Source organism: Macaca nemestrina, chromosome 5 (genome assembly GCF_043159975.1).
Source record: "Macaca nemestrina isolate mMacNem1 chromosome 5, mMacNem.hap1, whole genome shotgun sequence".
In the NCBI taxonomy this organism is placed as follows: Eukaryota; Metazoa; Chordata; class Mammalia; order Primates; family Cercopithecidae; genus Macaca; species Macaca nemestrina.
Genome location: NC_092129.1, coordinates 30977000 through 30996689, shown reverse-complemented (window position 1 = coordinate 30996689; position 19690 = coordinate 30977000). Strand labels below are relative to the sequence as shown.

Here is a 19690-nt window from a genome sequence, read left to right as displayed (position 1 = left end):
ACCTGAGCCAACTGAGCACAGCAAGTTGCACCTGTGATCCCTGCTACTCGGGAGGCTAAAGCAGGAGGATAACTTGAGCCCAGGAGTTTGAGACTGCAATGAGTTATGATCACACCACCGCACTCCAGATTAAGCGACACAGCAAGATCCAGTCTCTTAAAAAAATAAAAATAAATAAAAACTAGGCCTATACTTACCATGAACTCAGAATAAAACTCCCAGGCATTTCTCCCAGGGAAATTAAAATTTATGTCCATATAAAATCCTGCAGATGACCCTTCACAACAATTTGTAATAACCAAAACTGTAAGTAACCAAAATGCCCCTCAATTTAAGTGAATAGTTATGCAAACTGTGGTACTTCCATACTACAGAATACTACTCAGTAATAAAATGGAACAAACTACTGATACATGTAACAACTTAAGAAAAAAATCCAATGCCCAAAGGTCACTTCCTGTATGATTCCGTTCATATGATATTCTCAAAATGACAAAAGTATAGACTATAGACGAAGAAGAGTTCATGGTTGCCAGGGTTTAGGAATGGTGCTAGGGTAGGACACATTTTAAACAAGGTGTAATTGTAAAAGGATAGCACAAGGAGATCTTTTTGGTAATGAAACATTTCTAATTACAGTAGTGGTTAAACAAATCTACACCATAAAATGGCAACAGAACCACACGTACACTGTACCTATATGACATTCCTGGTTTTGATATTATACTATAGTCACGTAGGATGTAACCACTGGGGGAACTGGGTGTACCGTACATGGGATTTCTCTGTACTATCTTTGCAACTACATGTTGAAATCTATAATTATTTCTAAATAACAAGTTAAAAGTAATAACTATTTGATGATATACAATAAATTTCTAAATTATCTTATTTAGGGGGAAAAATTATCTATTAAATCCATGAGACCTGAAGAAAATAAGTCATTTGCTCCATAATTTCTATTATTTTGATTTTGGGAGGGAGAGAGGTTTTGAAAAACCTACCTGATGTTTATCATTGTCCAGTTGAGAAATTATAACATTACTACTGGCATAATGTAAAAGTAGATTGCTTTGCTTTGCAAAGACATTAAAAGTTAAAATATTGAAAGTGCACCTAGATTTGACTGCATTTGTCTTTCTTCAGAGATTAAATTCCATAGTTAACTGTGGCTAAATCTAAATATATAAACGTAATTCTAAGAAGTACATTTTTAAAGTATTTAATATAGTTAAGATTTCATTTTTGATACATAAAATATTTGTAATAGCAACAAAACAAAAGCAAACTGAACTAGAGGACATTTAAAATAAAAATAATAGTAATTTCCATAAAAGAGTTAAATAGTCCTATGCATTTACTTGAGATATTTCATGCCAGAAAAAAAATACGAACACACACATCAGTTATAGCCAATATTTAATAATCCCAAATTAATTGATGTGTAAAAAAGTCTTTATGATCTGTTACCGCCCAAAAGAAGGCATCATAATAACTTTCAAGAATATGTTCTTTGACTTCTAACCTCTGCTTTTCTTTAGAATTACCTGTAAGAGGGGAAAAAATAAGATTAATATAATATCTATGAAAAACAAAACATCATTCCTTAACAAAAAGTTAAATAGTCCTGGGTGCATATTATGCAAGACTTACTTTATAAAACCGAATTTGGAAGATGATTAGGGAATCTTTTGTCTTATAGTCTTAGATTTCTCTAAAAATAGTCTTATCTCAATGAATATGAAACATGCCTAGATTCTAAAAACCTGGCTTTATTAGTTACCTCTTGATGTTAATTTCTTCCACTGTAAGCCAAAAGTGTTCAGATTAATGGTTTCGAACTTGAAATTTTTATACAATTTAGTTATCTAAATTAGGAGTTACATAATACCAGTTAAGGAGTTAAACAATATTCTAAAACTCAAAAAGTCTATTATAAATCAGACATTTCACAACTATAAAGTAGGACAAATCCACTGCAACATTAAATTTATTATATTTGGACTGGAATTATAATCATGTGAGACTAAAACTAGTCATCTTATGCTGAACAACTTGTTAAGTAGATTATTTTTAAAATATATAGTCTGTGGTACAAATTTTTAAAAAAAGGAGATTTTTAGTTGTAAAAAGACTGACAGCATTAGTCAGAATATCTGTTTTTTTTAAAAAAAAAAACTTATCTACGATTTTAAGTAAATAAACCTACAGTTTATTAATACAAATCCTAAATTTAAAAAATACGTGTATATTCTTCAATATCTTAAGCCTTGTTTTTCCTGCAGAAAAATATTTACATTGACTTTAACAGTCTAGAAATTTGTCGAAATGTTTATAATTGCAAGATAATTTAAAATCCCTAGAAAATGCCAAGACATGCACACTTCTAGACTTCCACAAGACCATCAAATAAATCTGTGTCTAGGTTAGTACTTCTCTGTTCTACAAGATAATATCATGTGTACTTCAAAAGAAAGTTTGAATAGTCAAATGAATTTACAAAATGCTGAGTATATTATGTACTCAAATAAGCTTACAAAATACTAAACGGAGTTCAACAGGTTTCCTTACTGCTGTATTTCTCTCTTGGCCTTTCATAACTTTATAAAACTATAGTTATATAAGACATCAGGATTATGAGAAACTGGACACAGGGTGCATGGGAACTCTAAACTATTTTTTGTGCCTTCTTATTTTAAAATAAATTTAAAACAAAAACGTCTACAAAAAGGTAGACTGTCAAAAATAAGTTTCTCTCCTCTATCATCCCCAGTCAACTGTGGTTGCCAGTTTCTTACATATTCTTATAGAAACAAGTTCTACAATAATACTGTGACTAATCAAGGAAGTACAGTATGCCAGGTTATCTACACTTATTTGACCACAGAAGCGTTTAAGGTAGGGCCTTGATTAACATCATTTGGAAATAACATTTTCAGGAACATATCTGGAAAATTGCGCCGTAGACTACATATTCTTAACATTACATAAAAATAACAGTAAAAAGCAATCATCTCTACTTATATATATTTTTTTTCTTTTTTTTTGAGACGCACTTTTGCTCTTGTTGCCCAGGCTAGAGTGCAATGGTGCCATCTCGGCACACTGCAACCTCTGCCAAAACAAAGTTAAAAGAAATCAAATAGTGATATGGTTTGGTTTTGTGTCCCCACCAAAATCTCATCTCGAATTGTAATCCCTTCATGTCGAGAAAGGGAGGTGATTGGATCGTGGGGGTGGTTTCCCCCATGCTGTTCTTCTGATAGTGAGTGAATTCTCTTTCCTTCATAAATAACCCATACAGTCTTGGGTATTTCTTTATAGCAGTGTGAAAATGGACTAATACAATGAGGTAATTAGGATAATTTTAAACGATCAAGAAGAAAGTAAGTTTTGATAAATTTCAAGGTGATATATCTTCTCCGTCTACAGATTAGCAGTCTGTAGGAACATGAATGTTTCCTCTAAAGCAGTGGCCATTAATATTACCATTGGAAATCAATAATATACGTATGGAGGAAATCTAACTCCTTAATTAAAATAATTCACTCATAAAAGGCCAAATATCGACTCAATCAACAAAGTTGAGTAAGGTATACAAATCAGGGAGAGGTGATGAAACGAGTGGTAATTTTGAAGTTTAATTCTTGCTCAAGAAAAGAAATCTGGATTTTACCTTTGCTGCAGCCAGTACATGCTCCTTGTTAATGACTCTACACTTACTCTCACAAGCGTTTGTCCTGGACTCTTCTGCTAATCGATGAACAAACAGTAAGCAGTTCAGATGGACCTTTAAAACAGAAAATCCAAGTGGATTTTTAAGTTCAAATACTGATGCACTGAAATAATGATTTTTAAAAATTAATTATCTCAAAATGTATTGTTATACTATTTACCATTGTGATTAACTAAATTAAGTCTATTCAAAATTACATAGAATTCAGTCCCTCTTAGATTCCCTGCAGAGAGACTTGGTCACTGCAATACATAAAACAAGCTATGCAAGGCAGACCAAAGGCCATTTTGTAAAGCATCATTACATATCAAAATGTATGTAAGATTCACTTAGTAACAAATATTCCTGCTTCTCATTCCAAATGGATTTTAATTTATAACATAATTTAAAATTTCCAGAAATTTTTAAATCAAAACATACCAACAACTACATTTTAGGTTATTATTCTACAATCTGAGGTCAAAGATTTTTAAACAGATATATTTAATTTGAAATATTTGTTTAAAAACATGTTAATAGTTGAAATTGTTTAAGTCTGCTAAATTGAAAAGTGTATGCACAAAGGTCAAGTTATTTGTCATCCAACAACTATCATAAAATAACCATACTTACTATTAATAATCTTCAAGCCTCTTTTAAAAAATTATTTAAAGTAGGTAATATAAGCAGACTGAAAAATTTAAAAGTCTATAAAAAAACTATAGTTATGTAAGATATGAGAACTGTGGAAAGCTGGGTAAAGGATACATGGAAACTGTGTACTATTTTTGCACCTTCTTTTGAGTCTATAATTATTTTAAAAATATAAAACAACAAAGTTTATAAAAGGATAGACTATCAAAAATAAGTCTATTCCCCATCTCATCCCCCAATCAACCACTGCTGACACTTTCTTGTACATTCTTACAGAAACAAGCTCTACATAAGCAAAACATATGTACTCATCATCAGATAATATATCAATATTATCTGATTACATATATGTATAAACAAGCGCTGATATGTCATATAAAATAACATTTTGTTAAGTATTTTACTCAAAATCACCATCCAAAGCAACAAAAGTCCTAATCTACAAGCACATTCTTTGGAAAAAAGTTAAAGTACATGTAATCCAAGCAGAAGACAATGTGAAGTGAGCTAAAGTTGTATCTCAGTCTCCAATCTAGGATCATATGTAGTACTCTTATTTATATTATTGGACATATCTTCCCCATCCTTTGCTTCTGCCAGGTACCTGAGGGCACTACCAACTTAGATCCAATTAGATAGTGTGTTTAACATGATTTATTTTGTTATTTACATCATGGCAAGTGATCTTTGCAGTTAGAAGAACAATTTATACACAATACTTAATATTCACTATCTTGTGTACTGAACACTCTCCCACAGTTCATCAAATGTTAAATAACTAGTAATATGGTGTTTTAATGCTTTCTATAATGCAGAAATCTTTAATAGATTGTTATATAGGTGTTTAATAATGTTCTAGTGATATGTGGAGAAAACAGAGGTTGGGGAATTTAAACAAGATGAACAATCTATAAAAGGTGGATACTCCTTTGGTACATTTTTGATGCACTATCTTCTTTGATTCTCACAAGAACTCCGAGGTAAAGCAACCCAATACCAATTATTTACATTATACTGTGCCAATTATTTTTTAAACTTTCAATGATAGCCCATTGATTTTGGTAGCAAAAACACCCCATAATATGGCACAATTTCATTTGTTAATCTATACTTTGTACTTCTAAAGGTAAATAGCTTCCAGATACCCTCAGCATAAATTCCAAATTCCTTAACACTAAATCCCACTTGACTGGGGTTCTAGTTTCACCTCTCACTGTTCTAAGCTTCCAGTTCTACACTAGGCCTTTTGAATTTCTTTGAGAATTCAAATGCAACCTTGCCTCTAGGCATCCTACTTGTTTATAGACTTCTCTGAAAAGTCCAGCTTCCCCCAAGATGTAAGGTTATATTGATCCACAGCACTCTGAACTTCCTATCACTGCATAGACTACATCATGCTGTAATTTCTCACTTAGCTGTCTTCCTCAGTGTACTCTAAGGACACGAATTATGCCTAGCCTTTTCAACACTCTATCCCCAGTGTCCCTTAACATATTTTTTAATACATAGTAGGTAGCTAATAATTATTATTGCATGAAGACCCCACCACATCTCCCCAAATAAGGCAAAAAAAAGTTTTTTTAAAAATCAGATTTGATTAAACCACACTGTCTTAAGACTTAATTCACTAACCTAGATGGAATACCCTTTCCTCTTCATGGTCATGAGCCATGGATATTGTGATGGTTAATACTGAGTGTCAACTTGACTGAAGGATGAAAAGTATTGTTCCTGGGTGTGTCTGTAAGGGTGTTGCCAAAGGAAAATAATATTGGAGTCAGTGGACTGGGCAGACCCACCCTCAATCTGGGTGGGCACCATCTAATCAGCTGCCAGCATGGCTAGAATAAAGCAGGCAGAAGAATGTGAAAGTACTTGACTTGCTGAGTCTTCCAGCCTTCATCTTTCTCCCGTGCTGGATGCTTCCTGCCTTTGAACATCAGACTACAAGTTCTTCAGCTTTTGGACTCTTGGACTTACACCACTTATTTACCAGTGGCTCTAGGGCCTTCAGCCACAGAGTGAAGGCTGCATTGTCGGCTTCCCTACTTTTGAGGTTTTGGGACTGGGACTGGAACTGGCTTCCTTGCTCCTCAGCTTGCAGATGGCCTATTGTGGGACTTCACCTTGTGACTGTGTGAGTCAATACTCCTTAATAAACTCCACTTCATATACACATCTATCCTATTAGTTCTGTCCCTCTAGCGAACCCTAATACAGATACTGAGACAAATTAGTATTACTTTTTCAGATCTCATAGAAATTTTTTCAAGTAACCGATATGCTTTCAAGCAACCTTACTCCAATGCACTAAGGTTTATATTAAAATGGTCAGAACAAAAGTTAGTTTTAGGGTATTAGCTAGGCATTCTAACTTGAAAAAGGTAAGCTATTCCATCCGTAAGTTACTTTTAAAAATCCGCTTGCTTAAAAATAAATCAAAGGAAAATTTACAAAGAAATACTTATTACAGTCTCAGTTGACAGAAAGACTGGGCCAGTCTGACTTCCTCCTCCCTTTGTCATAGCACTTTTGAATTTTACATGAACTATAAGCACCCAGATATTTGCACAGCATTTCTTTACATTTAACATGTTAACTCTCTCCCTAGTATCATCCCTGGGGCTAAACAATCAAATAAGGCATAAAACAAACAAAATAACAAAAAGCTAGTGAAGAATGATAAAATAATACAAAGAAATTATAAATAAAATGCTAGAAATAACATCAATCCACATACAGTTGCATTTACAAAATTAATTGTAGACTCAGAATGTTGAAGCTATTATGCAAAACACCAGGAATACAAAAATTTCCAAATTCAAGTTCCCAGACTAGTAGGATAATCAAACCCATAAAGAAAAAGGCAAATGGGTGACAACAGATGATGGAAAGAAGGATAAGATTGATCCTTTCTAAGGACATTAAGGAAAGCTTCACTGAAGTAACATATGAACTGGATTTTGAAAAAATTGTAGGTTGCCAAGTAGAGGGAAGACTTCTTCAAGCAAAAGAAACATCATGTACAAATGCAGCATAAAAGTAGATTAATTTTGTGTTAAAGATAATGGGAGACAAAAAAGGAGCTACTCACTCTCCTCAAGAAGCTGCATACCGCACTAGGAGGCATCAACATATGAAACTCCTAGACAACAGTGTTAAGAGTCCCAGCAGCTCAATTGTATGATGTATACTCTTACTGCTGTCCAAGTTCAGAAAAAAGAACCGATCAAAACTAACTGCCTTAACTACAGAAAACTTTGTGGATGATGTGGGATGCAAGTGAATTACACTTCCACATAATCTCATTTGATTTTACCTTAGGTCTTTTCATGATTCTAGCTTTTCTTTACAAATGCTGCTCCCTTTAATTTTAAGGTTCCTCTCACTTAACCTTGGAATAACTTTCAGGTGTAGTTTAATGCTAACTCATTGAACTTTCTGATAACTCATTGAACTGGGTAAGATTATGAAGTGTCAAAGGTGAGCAGAAAGCTATAAACCATGCCATATACCAGACAGTGAAGGGGAACTGTTTAATGAAAGCCAAAGACGACGAGCATACTACCTGGGAAAAGCTAGTGACCAAAAGAACACTCTATACCCCATCAATGCAACCGCTTGAAATTTCAACTCACCCACTTTCCCATGCCACCTGGATCTCACCGCACTATGGAGCTCCTCTGTCCATGGGTTCTTCGGAAGAAGAAAGGGGTAGATGTGGGAGGATGCTAACTACTTGAGAAATTTCGACTAAGCAATTTGCACCAGTTGGTAGTCTCCTGGATATCTTTGATCAGGTACATTTCCTCTCCCTCCATTTAGAAGCCCCAGTGAAAGCTCCATAATATACTACGTAAAAATGTTTTGCAAGTGAATTTTATTTTAATTCCGTTCATTTGTGCCACCTCTATCACCAGCATGGGGTAGTTAATTGGGGTCGAAGCACAAGACAGCCTGTATTGCCTCTTCTCACAGGATTTAAGAAAGTAACAAAAAAGAAGGGCAGAAGACTGAAGTAATACTTTTCTGGGGGAAAATGTGTTTTTGTTGTGTTTTGGCTTCAGAGACCAAATATGGACAAAAGTGGCGATAATTCTATAGCAGTTTAGCAAAAAGGAAGAAACAGATACGGTAGCAGTGGAGAACTCCGGGAAGTAAAAGAGTAAAGAGGAGGTAGAAAAACCAATGTCGTTTAAGAACAGCTAGGATGATGCATTCCCAAGACTATTCATGCAGTATGCTCTTATTATCCACAATTCTGTACCTTGATCTCCTGGAAATTATGTGTCCATTTGTAATGGCTCCTTTACTCAAAGAGCCAAGGACAAGATACCGAACATGCCTCCTGTGGTTTAAACCTAGAGAAACAGCGTTCATTGTGCCAGAGGAATATGTGTTCCAAGCATTCAACACACAAACTGAATTTATTTCAAGACAGAAACAGTATTATACAGTGGGTTGATTGTGGCTTCTTATTAGGAGAATATTATGCTTCAGGTATTATGAGTCAGATAAGCAGGCTTTAGTAGTCTAGCTTAAAAACTGACTAGGTGTTCTATTATTTGTCTAGCAAAATGAATTAACAGTTGAGAGCATTATTCCTACAAATAAACTTTCCCATCAGGGTCCTTTAGTAAGCACCCTAACCTAGAGGAAATAGGGCAACATGTTTGGTTAAATGCGTAAATAGAGGAGAGACGGAGGGAGGCAAGGGAGGGAGGCAAGAAGGGAGGCCCTTAAAAGGCATGTGAGCAATGCCTTTTACAATAGCTAAATAAAAATGGCACAGACTGAATTCCAAAATCTATTTTTTAAAGGGTGAATCTTTCATACCCTTTGCAAGTACATTAATCACGGTGCCAGATTGTGTCCCTAAACAGCAATATTTAAAAACTGTAAGCAGTAACTGTACGTTAAGCTCACGTGACTAAGAGCCTCCCTTTAAGAAGATCCAGATATTTACGTTTCGGCGCGGCCCGGTACAACTGAGCTCCAGGAATATGAACTGACATGCCAGGGTAGGGCATACGTAACCTGTCATTGCTGGAACTGCCTTAAACATGGGCCTGAAAGAGCTATAAATTGGCTCGGGGCGGAAAAACAAAGGCTGGAGGTTATTGCCCTTACCTCTCCCGTGCCCCATTCCCAGCCCGAGAAGGGATGGAATCTCACCAGTAAGTCACCACTTTTCTCCAGACGAAGTTGAGGCTTCTGTCGCTTGAAGACTCGCTTTAGAAAGCCACGGGGAGCCTTCCGCTTTATCTGCTTCTTCTGGGAGACTATGGTCGACAGCGCCATCCTCTCCGTCAAGTACCAGCTGCCTCAGCTTCGGAGGTGCTCTCTGTATCGCACACAAACTCCGGGGACACTGGGCCAGCGATAACAATCCGGTCCCTCTTACGCTTCTTGAGGCAGAGAAACCCGGGTCAGAACTTTCGAATCCACCGCCAACGGAACGCGCCCGTCGCTCAGTAGTGACGTTAACCCTGAGCAAGCCCCGCCCCCGGAGGCGCCTGGCTGTAGGTGGAAAACGCCCACGGTGGGCGGGTCCCGGGAATACCTGACGTCATTAAGAGTCGGCCTCCTCCTTTCATCACATTCTGTATTATAACTTTTGCTCTGTGAAACTATTTCTGCTAGGTTCCCTAGAGATGATTGGAAGTTGTGGAGAGATAGATTGGTAAGGCAAGGCAGTTCTTCAAGCACTCACTCTATTCTGTCCCTAATACCAATGAACAGAAGTTTGTGACGTTTTATCAGGATTCCTAAAGCACCAATGCAATGCCTTCCTAGCAAGGAATGCATGATTTTCAGATACTAACAGTTAAGAATTTTACACTTCTACATAATTTCATTTGATCTTACCTTAGGTCTTTTCATGATTCTAGCTTTTCTTTACAAATGCTGCTCCCTTTAATTTTAAGGTTCCTCTCACTTAACCTTGCAACAACTTTCAGGTGTAGTTTAATGCTAACTTATTGAATTTTTGTTACTTCTTCAAGCTGTTAATTTATCTATCATCTGTCCTACTATAGAAGTATTAATAGTTATCAAACCTTAATGTGCATCAAAATCACCTAGGGGACTTGTTAAACTACTCTTTGCAGGGCTCGGCTCCCAGAGTTTCTCATTCACTAGATCTAGGGGATACTCAAAAATTTGCAATTCTAACAAGTCAGGGACATTGGCATTTGCTAGTCTGCGGACCAATCTTTGAGATCCGCTGTGATTTTAATTATAATTATCTCTAATACTATCTCTGTTGAGATCTCAATATTATATTATTGTGATCTCACCCACACAAATGATCATTCTGCTATCTGACCTCCCATTTCTAAGACCTCCTCTCTGCCAATCATCTTCTCCTACACCCTTGAGTTATTCACGCCTGTGGTCATACCCTAGGTGGTGTCATTACTAAATACCTTACCTTCGGTTTGATCTGCCACTTTCAATTTAGTTGTCTCTCTTCAACCGTATCTTCTATCTTTTGAACTTACTCCCTCCAACAATTCTTCGATGCTACTGGGACTACTGTCCTATCTTTTCCAGTTCCTCTCACCACACCCCCACAGCCCTGCCACCCCACTCTATGCCTTATCTTCCCTCCTGTAGCCCATTGTGCATTGATCATCATAATACTCCCCTGTATTTCTCCACAACTTTCTAGCCATTCTCTTTTATCCTCATACTAATCTGGCAACAGTCCAACTCTGCTTAAGTTAAAATTTCAATCTATTCAACACTTGCATCTGTGTATTAATATTGGCTTAGGAAAACAACACTCACAGGTATATGTGTGATCTCAATTCAAATTCATGACCACTCATGTGGGCTCTAAGTACTGCAACAATCCTTTGATATTTCCTAAAGCCATTCATTCATTTACTCATTCTCTTAAACAGCTATGTCATGCCTTCTATTCTTTCTTACCTACCCCATTCTCAATCTCCAGTGATGACATTGCTTCAACAACAAAATAAAATGTTAAAAAATCCATGGAGACTTTCTGTATGCTTTCACCACCCTATCTTCCCATCCGTCTCCACCTGCTCCCATGGATGAGATGCCAACTACTCCACTTGTGCCCAAGATCAAGCCCCTTCCCCTTTCTTAAGGACATTTCTGTAGCAATTCTCCTTGCTCCTCTGCTTCATGAATTTTCCTTCTTTGCCAATTTTTTTCCATCAGCATCCACACAGTTTATAATATCTCCAGGTTTTTGAAAACCCTCTCTTAACCTTACCTTTTGCTGTTGTCCTTCTACAAAACAAAACAAAACTAGAAACAGTTGGCTAAATTCAATGTCTCCAAATACTGTCCTCTCATTCTCTGTTGAAGCCAGTACAATCAGACTTTTCTACCTATCTCTTCACCAAAATTGTTTTGGTCAACATGACCAATAGCATCATACTTGCAAGTCCTATGTCCAATTTTCAGGCTTCAGTTTATTCGTCTTATCAGAAGTATTTGTTGAGTTTCATGATTTTTCCTTCCATAAAGCAATATATTTAATTGGATATGATTCTCTTCTGTTTTTCTTTGTACTTGATAGCACCTCAGTCTCCTTTTCTGGTTCTTCCTTTTCTTTTTTATCTCTAAATTTTAGAGTACCCCATGACCACGTCCTGAGATTTCTCCTCTATCTATACTCATACCCCATGTGATCTTGTCCAGTATAATGGCTTTAAATACCAAATTTACATCTCCAGCTGATTCTCCCCTAAACTTCAGGCATGTATATCCATTCATCTGATGGACTAGAATTCTAAAAGTCATCTTAACACCATGTCAAAAATTAGGCCTTGATCTGCTCTTGCTCCCCAAACATGTTTCTCCCACTCTCTTACTTATCTTATCTGCTAGAACTTCCAACCTTTCAATTACTTAAGCCAAAATCTTGGAATCTGCCTTAGTCCCTCTCTTTATCTCACCCCACATTCAATCTCTCAGCAAATTCTGTCAGTTCTGCTTGCAGTATCTGATCACATCTCACCACTTCCACTGCTGCTGCACTTGGCCTAGACACCATCATTCACATGGCTTATTGCAATATCCTCCTGAGAGTGTCTCAATCTGTTTCTATTCTTTCTCAACAGAAGAGCTAAATTTAATTCAGATTATGTCATCTCAGGCTTCACTAGTTGTTTCCTGTCTCCCTTAAAATCAAAAACAAAGTCCCTATAATGACCTGAGGCCTTACCTGCCCCCTACAAATGCACATGCACTTACAAATATATAATTAACTTTCTTATCTTCTACAATGGAGCAACTCACTCTCCACCAACTGTGTTAGTCTCCTTAATAGATTCAATGGTCCAGATGTTTTTGTCCCCCCAAAATTCATATTTTGAAATCTAATCATCAATATGCTAATATTAAGAGGTAAGGGCTTTGGGAGATGATTATGTCGTGAGTGGAGAGCAGAGTCCTCATAAATGGGATTAATTTCCTTATAAAAGAGGTCCCAGAGGACTGCATTCCCTTTTCCACCAGCTGGGAACATAGCTAGAAGGCACACCATCTATGAACCCCAAAAGAGGGCCCTCACCAGAACCTGACTTTGCTGGCACCATGATCTCAGACTTTCCATCCTTCAGAACTGTGAAAAACAAATTTCTGTTGTTTATAAGTGCTATCGTTTGAATGTTCCCTTTAAAACACACTGAAACTTAATCCACACTGTGGCAGTATTGAGAGGTGAGGTCTTTAGGAGGTGATTGGGTCCCGAGGGTTATGTCTTTATGAATGATTTAATCCCTCCATGAGTTAATGGATTAATGGGATATCATGGGAGGGGAACGGGAACTGTGGCTTTATAAGACGAGGAAGAGAGTCCTGAGCTAACACATTAGCATGCTCAGCCTCCTCACGATGTGATACCATGCACCATCTCAGGAATTTGCAGAAAGCCCCCACTGGCAAGAAGGCCCTCACCAGATGCAGCCCCTTCACCTTTAACTTCCTGGCCTCCATAATTGAAAAAAAATAAAGTTCATTTCTTGTAGATTACCCAGTTTTAAGCATTCTGTAATTGCAAGAGAAAATTAACTTAGACAATAAGCCCCCCAATCTATGTTATTTTTGTTATATCACCCCAAACAGACTAAGATATTTCAGACAGACCTCAAGTACATGCAGCACAACATACTCACACACCCATCAGGTGTTTGCACTAACTATTCTCTCTGCTAAGAATGCTTTTTGGTCAGGCAGGGTGGCTCACGCCTATAATCCCAGCACTTTGGGAGGCCAAGGTGGGCGGATCACCTGAGGTCAGGAGTTCAAGACCATCCTGGCAAACATGGTGAAACCCTGTCTCTACTAAACATACAAAAATTAGCTGGGCGTGGTGGTGCACACCTGTAATCCCAGCTACTCAGGAGGCTGAGGCAGGAGAATTGGTTGAACCCGGGAGGCAGAGGTTGCACTGAGCGGAGATGGCACCAGTACACTCCAGCTTGGGCCACATAGTGAGACTTTATCTCGAAAGAAAAAAGAAAAAAAGAATGCTTTTCCCATTTATCTGCATAGGTGGCTTCATCACCTCTTTCAGGTTTTTGCTCTGACAAGTATCAGAGAAATCTTCTGTTTACAGTATAAACACATGTAACTACGTATATGCCTAGAAGCTCATGTACACACATACATACACATATTCAGTCATGTGCAGAATCTGATATCTCATCCCAGCTCTGTGTTCAGTAGTATTATGTTGGTAGCTAGAGACTGGTGATGGTACATGTATTTACAACATGGAAATTGGCAAATACCAAAATTCAGATATTATTATTATTGTTGTTGTTGTTTCTGAAAAGCAAGTTATTAAACAATTACCAAAATAAATTATACATATCTCTAATGGCTTGAAATCCCTAACCATCTCTGTGGTTCATTTTTCTTTGTAACACTTTTTGCCATCTAATGTTTGCTTCTGCATAGAGAAAAATTTTATTGTAGCTTTATTTATAATAGAATTGGAGACAAATAACTTTTATTAAGAGGTTAATAGAGACACATGTTGTCATATGTATATATGCATATTGCCAATGTAACAAATTATCACAAACTTATGGCTTAAAACAACAAAAATGTATTATCTTACAGTTCTGAAGATCAAAAGTCCTAAAACTAAGGTATTACTGTGTGGCATTCTGTCTGCAGACTCTAAGGAAGACTGTTTCCTTGCCTTTTCCAACCTCTAGAGGCAACCTGCATTCATTGGCCCATGGTCCCTTCCTCCCTCTTAAAAGCACATCACTCTAACTTTTGTTTCCATCATCACATTGTAAATCTACATAACAAAGACAGAGAGGTTTTCTTAAAAATAATATTTATTCAGGAACAGGGCATTGTAATGGGAGTATGCATGCCATCGTAAAATTTGTGCATACTGAGAGAAGTAAAGAAAGACAAAGGGGTTTATTTTGGTTTTGGTTTTGGTTTTAGTTTTTGCGAGAGAGTCTTGCTCTGTTGTCCAGGCTGGAGTGCAGTGGCATGATCATGGCTCACTGTAACCTCTGCCTCCCAGGTTGAAGCAATTCTCAATTCTTCTGCCTCAGTTTCCTAAATAGCTGGGACTACAAGCACACACACCATGCCTAATTTTTGTATTTTTAGTAGACACGGGGTTTCGCCATGTTGCCCTGGCTGGTCTCGAACTCCTGGCCTCAAGTGATCTGCCCGCCTCAGCCTCCCAAAGTGCTGGAATTACAGGTGTGAGTCACCGTGCCTGGTCAAGAAAGACAAGGGCTTTAAAACAAAAAATGAAGAGGATTACTTGTTTTGAGACAATGAACCTTGGCTATGATGTCAGTCTGAGATTGGACAGGCAAATCCTGGGCAGATGTCCTTGCAGAAATATTTTTTGTGTTAAGATTGCAATGGCCTTTGTGAAAAGTTCTGGTTTTTGCAGACCCTTTTGTGATAGTTCTTGTTATAAGGCATTTATTAATCTCCCACCCCACTTCATGACGTTCCCCAGCTCTATTTGTCAGGTGTTTCTCTTGTTTGTTTGCTTTGAGATGGTGTCACATTCTGTCAACACAGGCTGAAGTGCAGTGGCACAATCATAGCTCACTGCAGCTTCAAACTCCTGGCCTCAAGTGATCCTCCTATCTCAGCTTCCCAAGTCACTGGGATTACAGGTATGAGCCACCATGCCCAGCTCAATTTGTCACTTTTTAAAAATATGAATGAGTCCATTTTGATGTCAACAACTTTGATATTTCCCAATTTTAATCAAGACATTTGTCTAAAAGCACTGCTAATAAATCATCCTGTAATTCAGTTTTGATTGTTCCATGGTGCCAGGATGGACTTATCTTGGGTTATTGGTCTGGTCCCATATTGGAGGGAGTGAGTGACTACTAAAAATCAGTTTCAAAATCCGTTTAGCCAGATTTGAACAACAGAAAGGTTTAAAGAGAGTGGCTCTCCAGCTAAGCCTGTGGTCCATTATTAAGTTCAATTTTTGTCTGTTCCATAGTCTTTTGCTATCATCTCGAAGTGCTGGGTCAGCTTTATTCTGTTAGTACTTGTACTGCTGCACAAATTTAACAAGTTACAGATATACAGCTTAAAAAGGGGAAATATAAGGTAAATTAGTATTAATATGATAGTCTCAGTTTGCATAATGGTATTGAGCCACAAACCTAGGATTAAGGGAAACCAGTTTAAATAAATCAATGACCATTGTCTTCCAAGTGAAAAAACTAGGCATTAAAAGGAATTAAAGTCTCATTATGATATGGAGCCATTTTCTGTCATCTTGGAAAAGCTGTCTATCACATGAAAATATAAACTTCTTGTCTTTCTTTATAGTTTGAATATCTCTGGCTATAGTGTCAGGTAGTAGGGTAAACTTTCTGTGTAACCCATGCATTAGGCATGAGACTTGTTCCTTAAAATTCATCTACTTTCCACTTATAGAACTTCAAGAAGAGAGTAGTTTCTCTTTTAATAACTCTATGGAAGAAAATTGGATTGGAGGAACCTAGAAGAATTTAGAATCTAGTCTAGTCTACAGGTAGATAACAAGAACTTGAAAGCAATACACAAAGCTACAATCTAATAACAGATGTAGTATAGCTTTTCTTTAGAAATGTAACTTTTTCTCTCCATATTGATAACATAGGAATCAGATTTTAAAACCTCTTGGGGCTAGGAAGCCAAACCAAGGTAGACTTTAGATTTAACTTGTAGTCTTCAATCCCTGGACCTGCCAAAAAGTGACAGTTTTTATTCATTCACTGTAAGTCTGGGAACCCTTGAAGTAAGGTATTCTATGCATATTCTCAAATATGACACTTTAGTCGAAACCTTGATAACATAACCAACATTTCCAATTGTATCTTGATATAAGAAGAGAGCAGATTTTTTATTGAACTTATGCAAGTAACTATAGTGCCATAAGAATACTCAACAATAGTTTCAAAATTTGGGGAGAACCAAGTAGAAAGGAAAAGCAAATGTCTCCAGCTTTATTCACAGAAGTATTCTTTACCAAACTGCTGTATAAATTACTCTAGATAAAAAATTTTCTTAAATCTGGAAAAGATATTTAAGTAAATAACCAGCAATGCTTCAAATAAAAGTTATTATTATTTTTGTCAGTTATTCAAGTTGATGTAATGAATTTTTGATTTTTTCAGCAGTTTTGTGAGCCAATCAATTTCTTTATGAGAGTTCTGAAAACTTTTTATTTAGTCCATTTATCTTAAAGTTTTTTGAAACCTGTATTTAACAGTACTTGTTAGAGTCTTTTCCATGAATCCAGTTACAGATCTCTTTAGAAAAATTTCAAAACATTAACTGTAGATGACAAAAACTTAAGAATAATTATGGTTAAAAATCTGATGGAAGTTTACCATCACCAGAAATTGACAAGAAAATTTGGTCTTTTTTTTTGGCATGCAACATAATAACTGGAATTATGGCTGATAACATACTAGATTTCTAAAACATAATGTTGGAACTATTTGAATTTTGGAACATTCATATTAATAACATATTCATAAGCATAAATGAAAGAAAATCCAGTGTCACCTATCATTTGACAGTACTTCTCATGTAATTTACCAAATAAGCCTAATCATTTAATATCTCTATAAGACAAGAGATACATCCTTTGAGGTCCTTCAGGGGCCCAACTGGAAGCTCCCAGGATTAATTTTAGGTCAAAATTACCTAATTTAGAATCTTGATTCCAGGAAAGTCTGCTGAATATATCAAAAGGTTCAAAACACAGATAAAAACAAAATTACAAGTCACTGTGAAATAATAGTCATTTATTTAACCAGAGTGATAATCAGAAAATATAAAAAAAGCTACTTGACTGTAATAGCCTTAACCTTTTCAAATCTCAGTTTTCCTACATAATCAGTAAAATCTAATAAAGACAACACAGGAAAATATCTTGATAAATATAAAATATTTTCGGTTTTATTTAGGCTAATTAAAAAGGTTAAAAGAAAACCTTCTGTAGTGTGATTGCTTTCTCTTAGGAAAAGCCCATTTAGACAACCTGTAAGTCAAACATAATGGAAAAGTCGTTGGATTCAATCGGACACGTACAGAATGTGTTCAAGGTTATGAATGTGTACCACATTAAAGAGGAATATAAACAAGAAAACTAGTACCTTAAGCAGGAGAATACATGGCTTTAGTAACAGCATGGGAAGTGTCCTCATTCCATAGAACAATTCAGACACACCAAGAAAAGTCAAGACTACAGAATCAAGTCTTACTGGGGGAAAACATTGTTTTTCTAGGTCTTAAGGACAGAACATTTTATTGACAATTAAGACATCAGAGTTAGAACTAGAGGAAAGGGTTACAAACGCTGATGAGAAAGTTCAAAGACAGAGTTATTACCTTGCCAAGCAAAATGATTTAACTTCTGAAAAGGAGAAAAAGCTGAAGGCAATGATGTACAACTTGTAAATTATGTGCAAGATATGGCAAAAGTCTAACTTCTGAGATATGAATCTGAAAAGCTTCAAAAGTAAAACTCTACTTCAAGAAATGAAGTTACCATTCCAAATGGAAGAGACAGCATTTCCAACCTGAACTTGGGGGAATAAACAGATTGCAGGAACAAAAGTGGCAGAAATAAAAAATGTCTACAATTTAGAAGATGGCTGTTGAAGAAACAAATTTCAAAATTAAATCAAAACCTCTTGCAATTTTACCAAGAGCAGATCCACACTTCAAGGAAAACGTATTGTTGTAATTTTAGGGAAACAAATTTTTAGTTTTGTATCCATGTATTTTTAATATTAAAGATCAATCTTTTAAAAGACAAATAATTTCCTTCTGATTGTAGCCCATTTGATTACACATAAAATTCCTTTCATAAATTCATTCTTAATGAACATTTTACAGCCTGCGTAGACCTTCAACAACATACTTAGACATTCTGATTTGTCCTATACTTAAACAACCACACAAGATTCTTTTTCATACAAAATTGTTTCTTTTCTTTTTAACTTTTCTTACCAAACATCCATCTTCATATTCATAACATCGTCACATCTCTCTCTCCTACTTACTGGTTCCTTTCCATCTTTCTATTTCCTTTCTAAATCCATGTTTTGAAACAACCTTGTAATAAGATCATACAAATAAAATTAGTTTTTTCAATAGAGAACACATTTTAATGCCTTTCTTATGCCCCTACATGGCACACAAGGCAATTTTTATGCCAGACAGAGATACCTTATATTATCTCTCTGAACTTAAAATTTTGACCTGTTTGATCTGAAATTGTAACTTTTATAAACATTTGTCCAATTATTTTTCTTTTAAAATATTAATCTTTCAATTAATTTTTCCATCATCCTAAGCAATTGTTAGCCAGGAAAACCTAAATTTACATTAAAAGAGATGACTCAGAGGTCTAGGTTGATGGTTGCCATAGAGCTATTGTAAATTATAAAGCCATAATTAAAAGCCCTTTAAGACATTTTTTTTTCTATCTTGGCTACAGTTCCATAAAGCAGTGAATTTTATCTGAACACCTGAAGACGTATCAGCAGATTCAAAGTGGAAAGAAAAAAATAGAGAAACAGTGAATGCAGAAGATTTTACATGTTAGGTCTGTATTTGCAGGGGTTTGTTGTTGTTGTTGTTGTTGTTGTTGTTGTTATGGAGTCTTGCTCTGTCACCCAGGCTGGAGTGCAGTGGTGTGATCTTGGCTCACTGCAACCTCGGCCTCCTGGGTTCAAGTGATTCTCCTGCCTCAGGCTCCCGAGTAGCTGAGATTACAGGTGCGTGCCACCATGCCCTGCTAATTTTTTGTATTTTTAGTAGAGATGG

General features: G+C 36.3%; 1 protein-coding gene across 2 annotated transcripts; it reads right to left on the bottom strand.

Annotated features, from left to right (window-relative positions):
- Positions 1-1402: 1402 nt before the first annotated feature.
- Positions 1403-9849, bottom strand: LOC105465560 (centromere protein W). Of its 2 annotated transcripts, XM_011714032.2 has the most exons (3): positions 9545-9836; positions 3677-3790; positions 1403-1547 (listed from the first exon to the last, which is right to left on the bottom strand). In XM_011714032.2, the coding sequence occupies exons 1-3, from the start codon at positions 9668-9670 to the stop codon at positions 1521-1523; spliced, it is 267 nt and encodes an 88-aa protein (XP_011712334.1). In that variant the 5' UTR covers positions 9671-9836; the 3' UTR covers positions 1403-1520. The 2 variants fall into 2 exon arrangements, with proteins under 2 accessions (XP_011712334.1, XP_011712335.1); XM_011714033.2 differs by lacking the exon at positions 1403-1547 and having other exon boundaries at positions 3673-3750; positions 9545-9849.
- Between the last annotated feature and the right edge of the window lie 9841 nt (positions 9850-19690).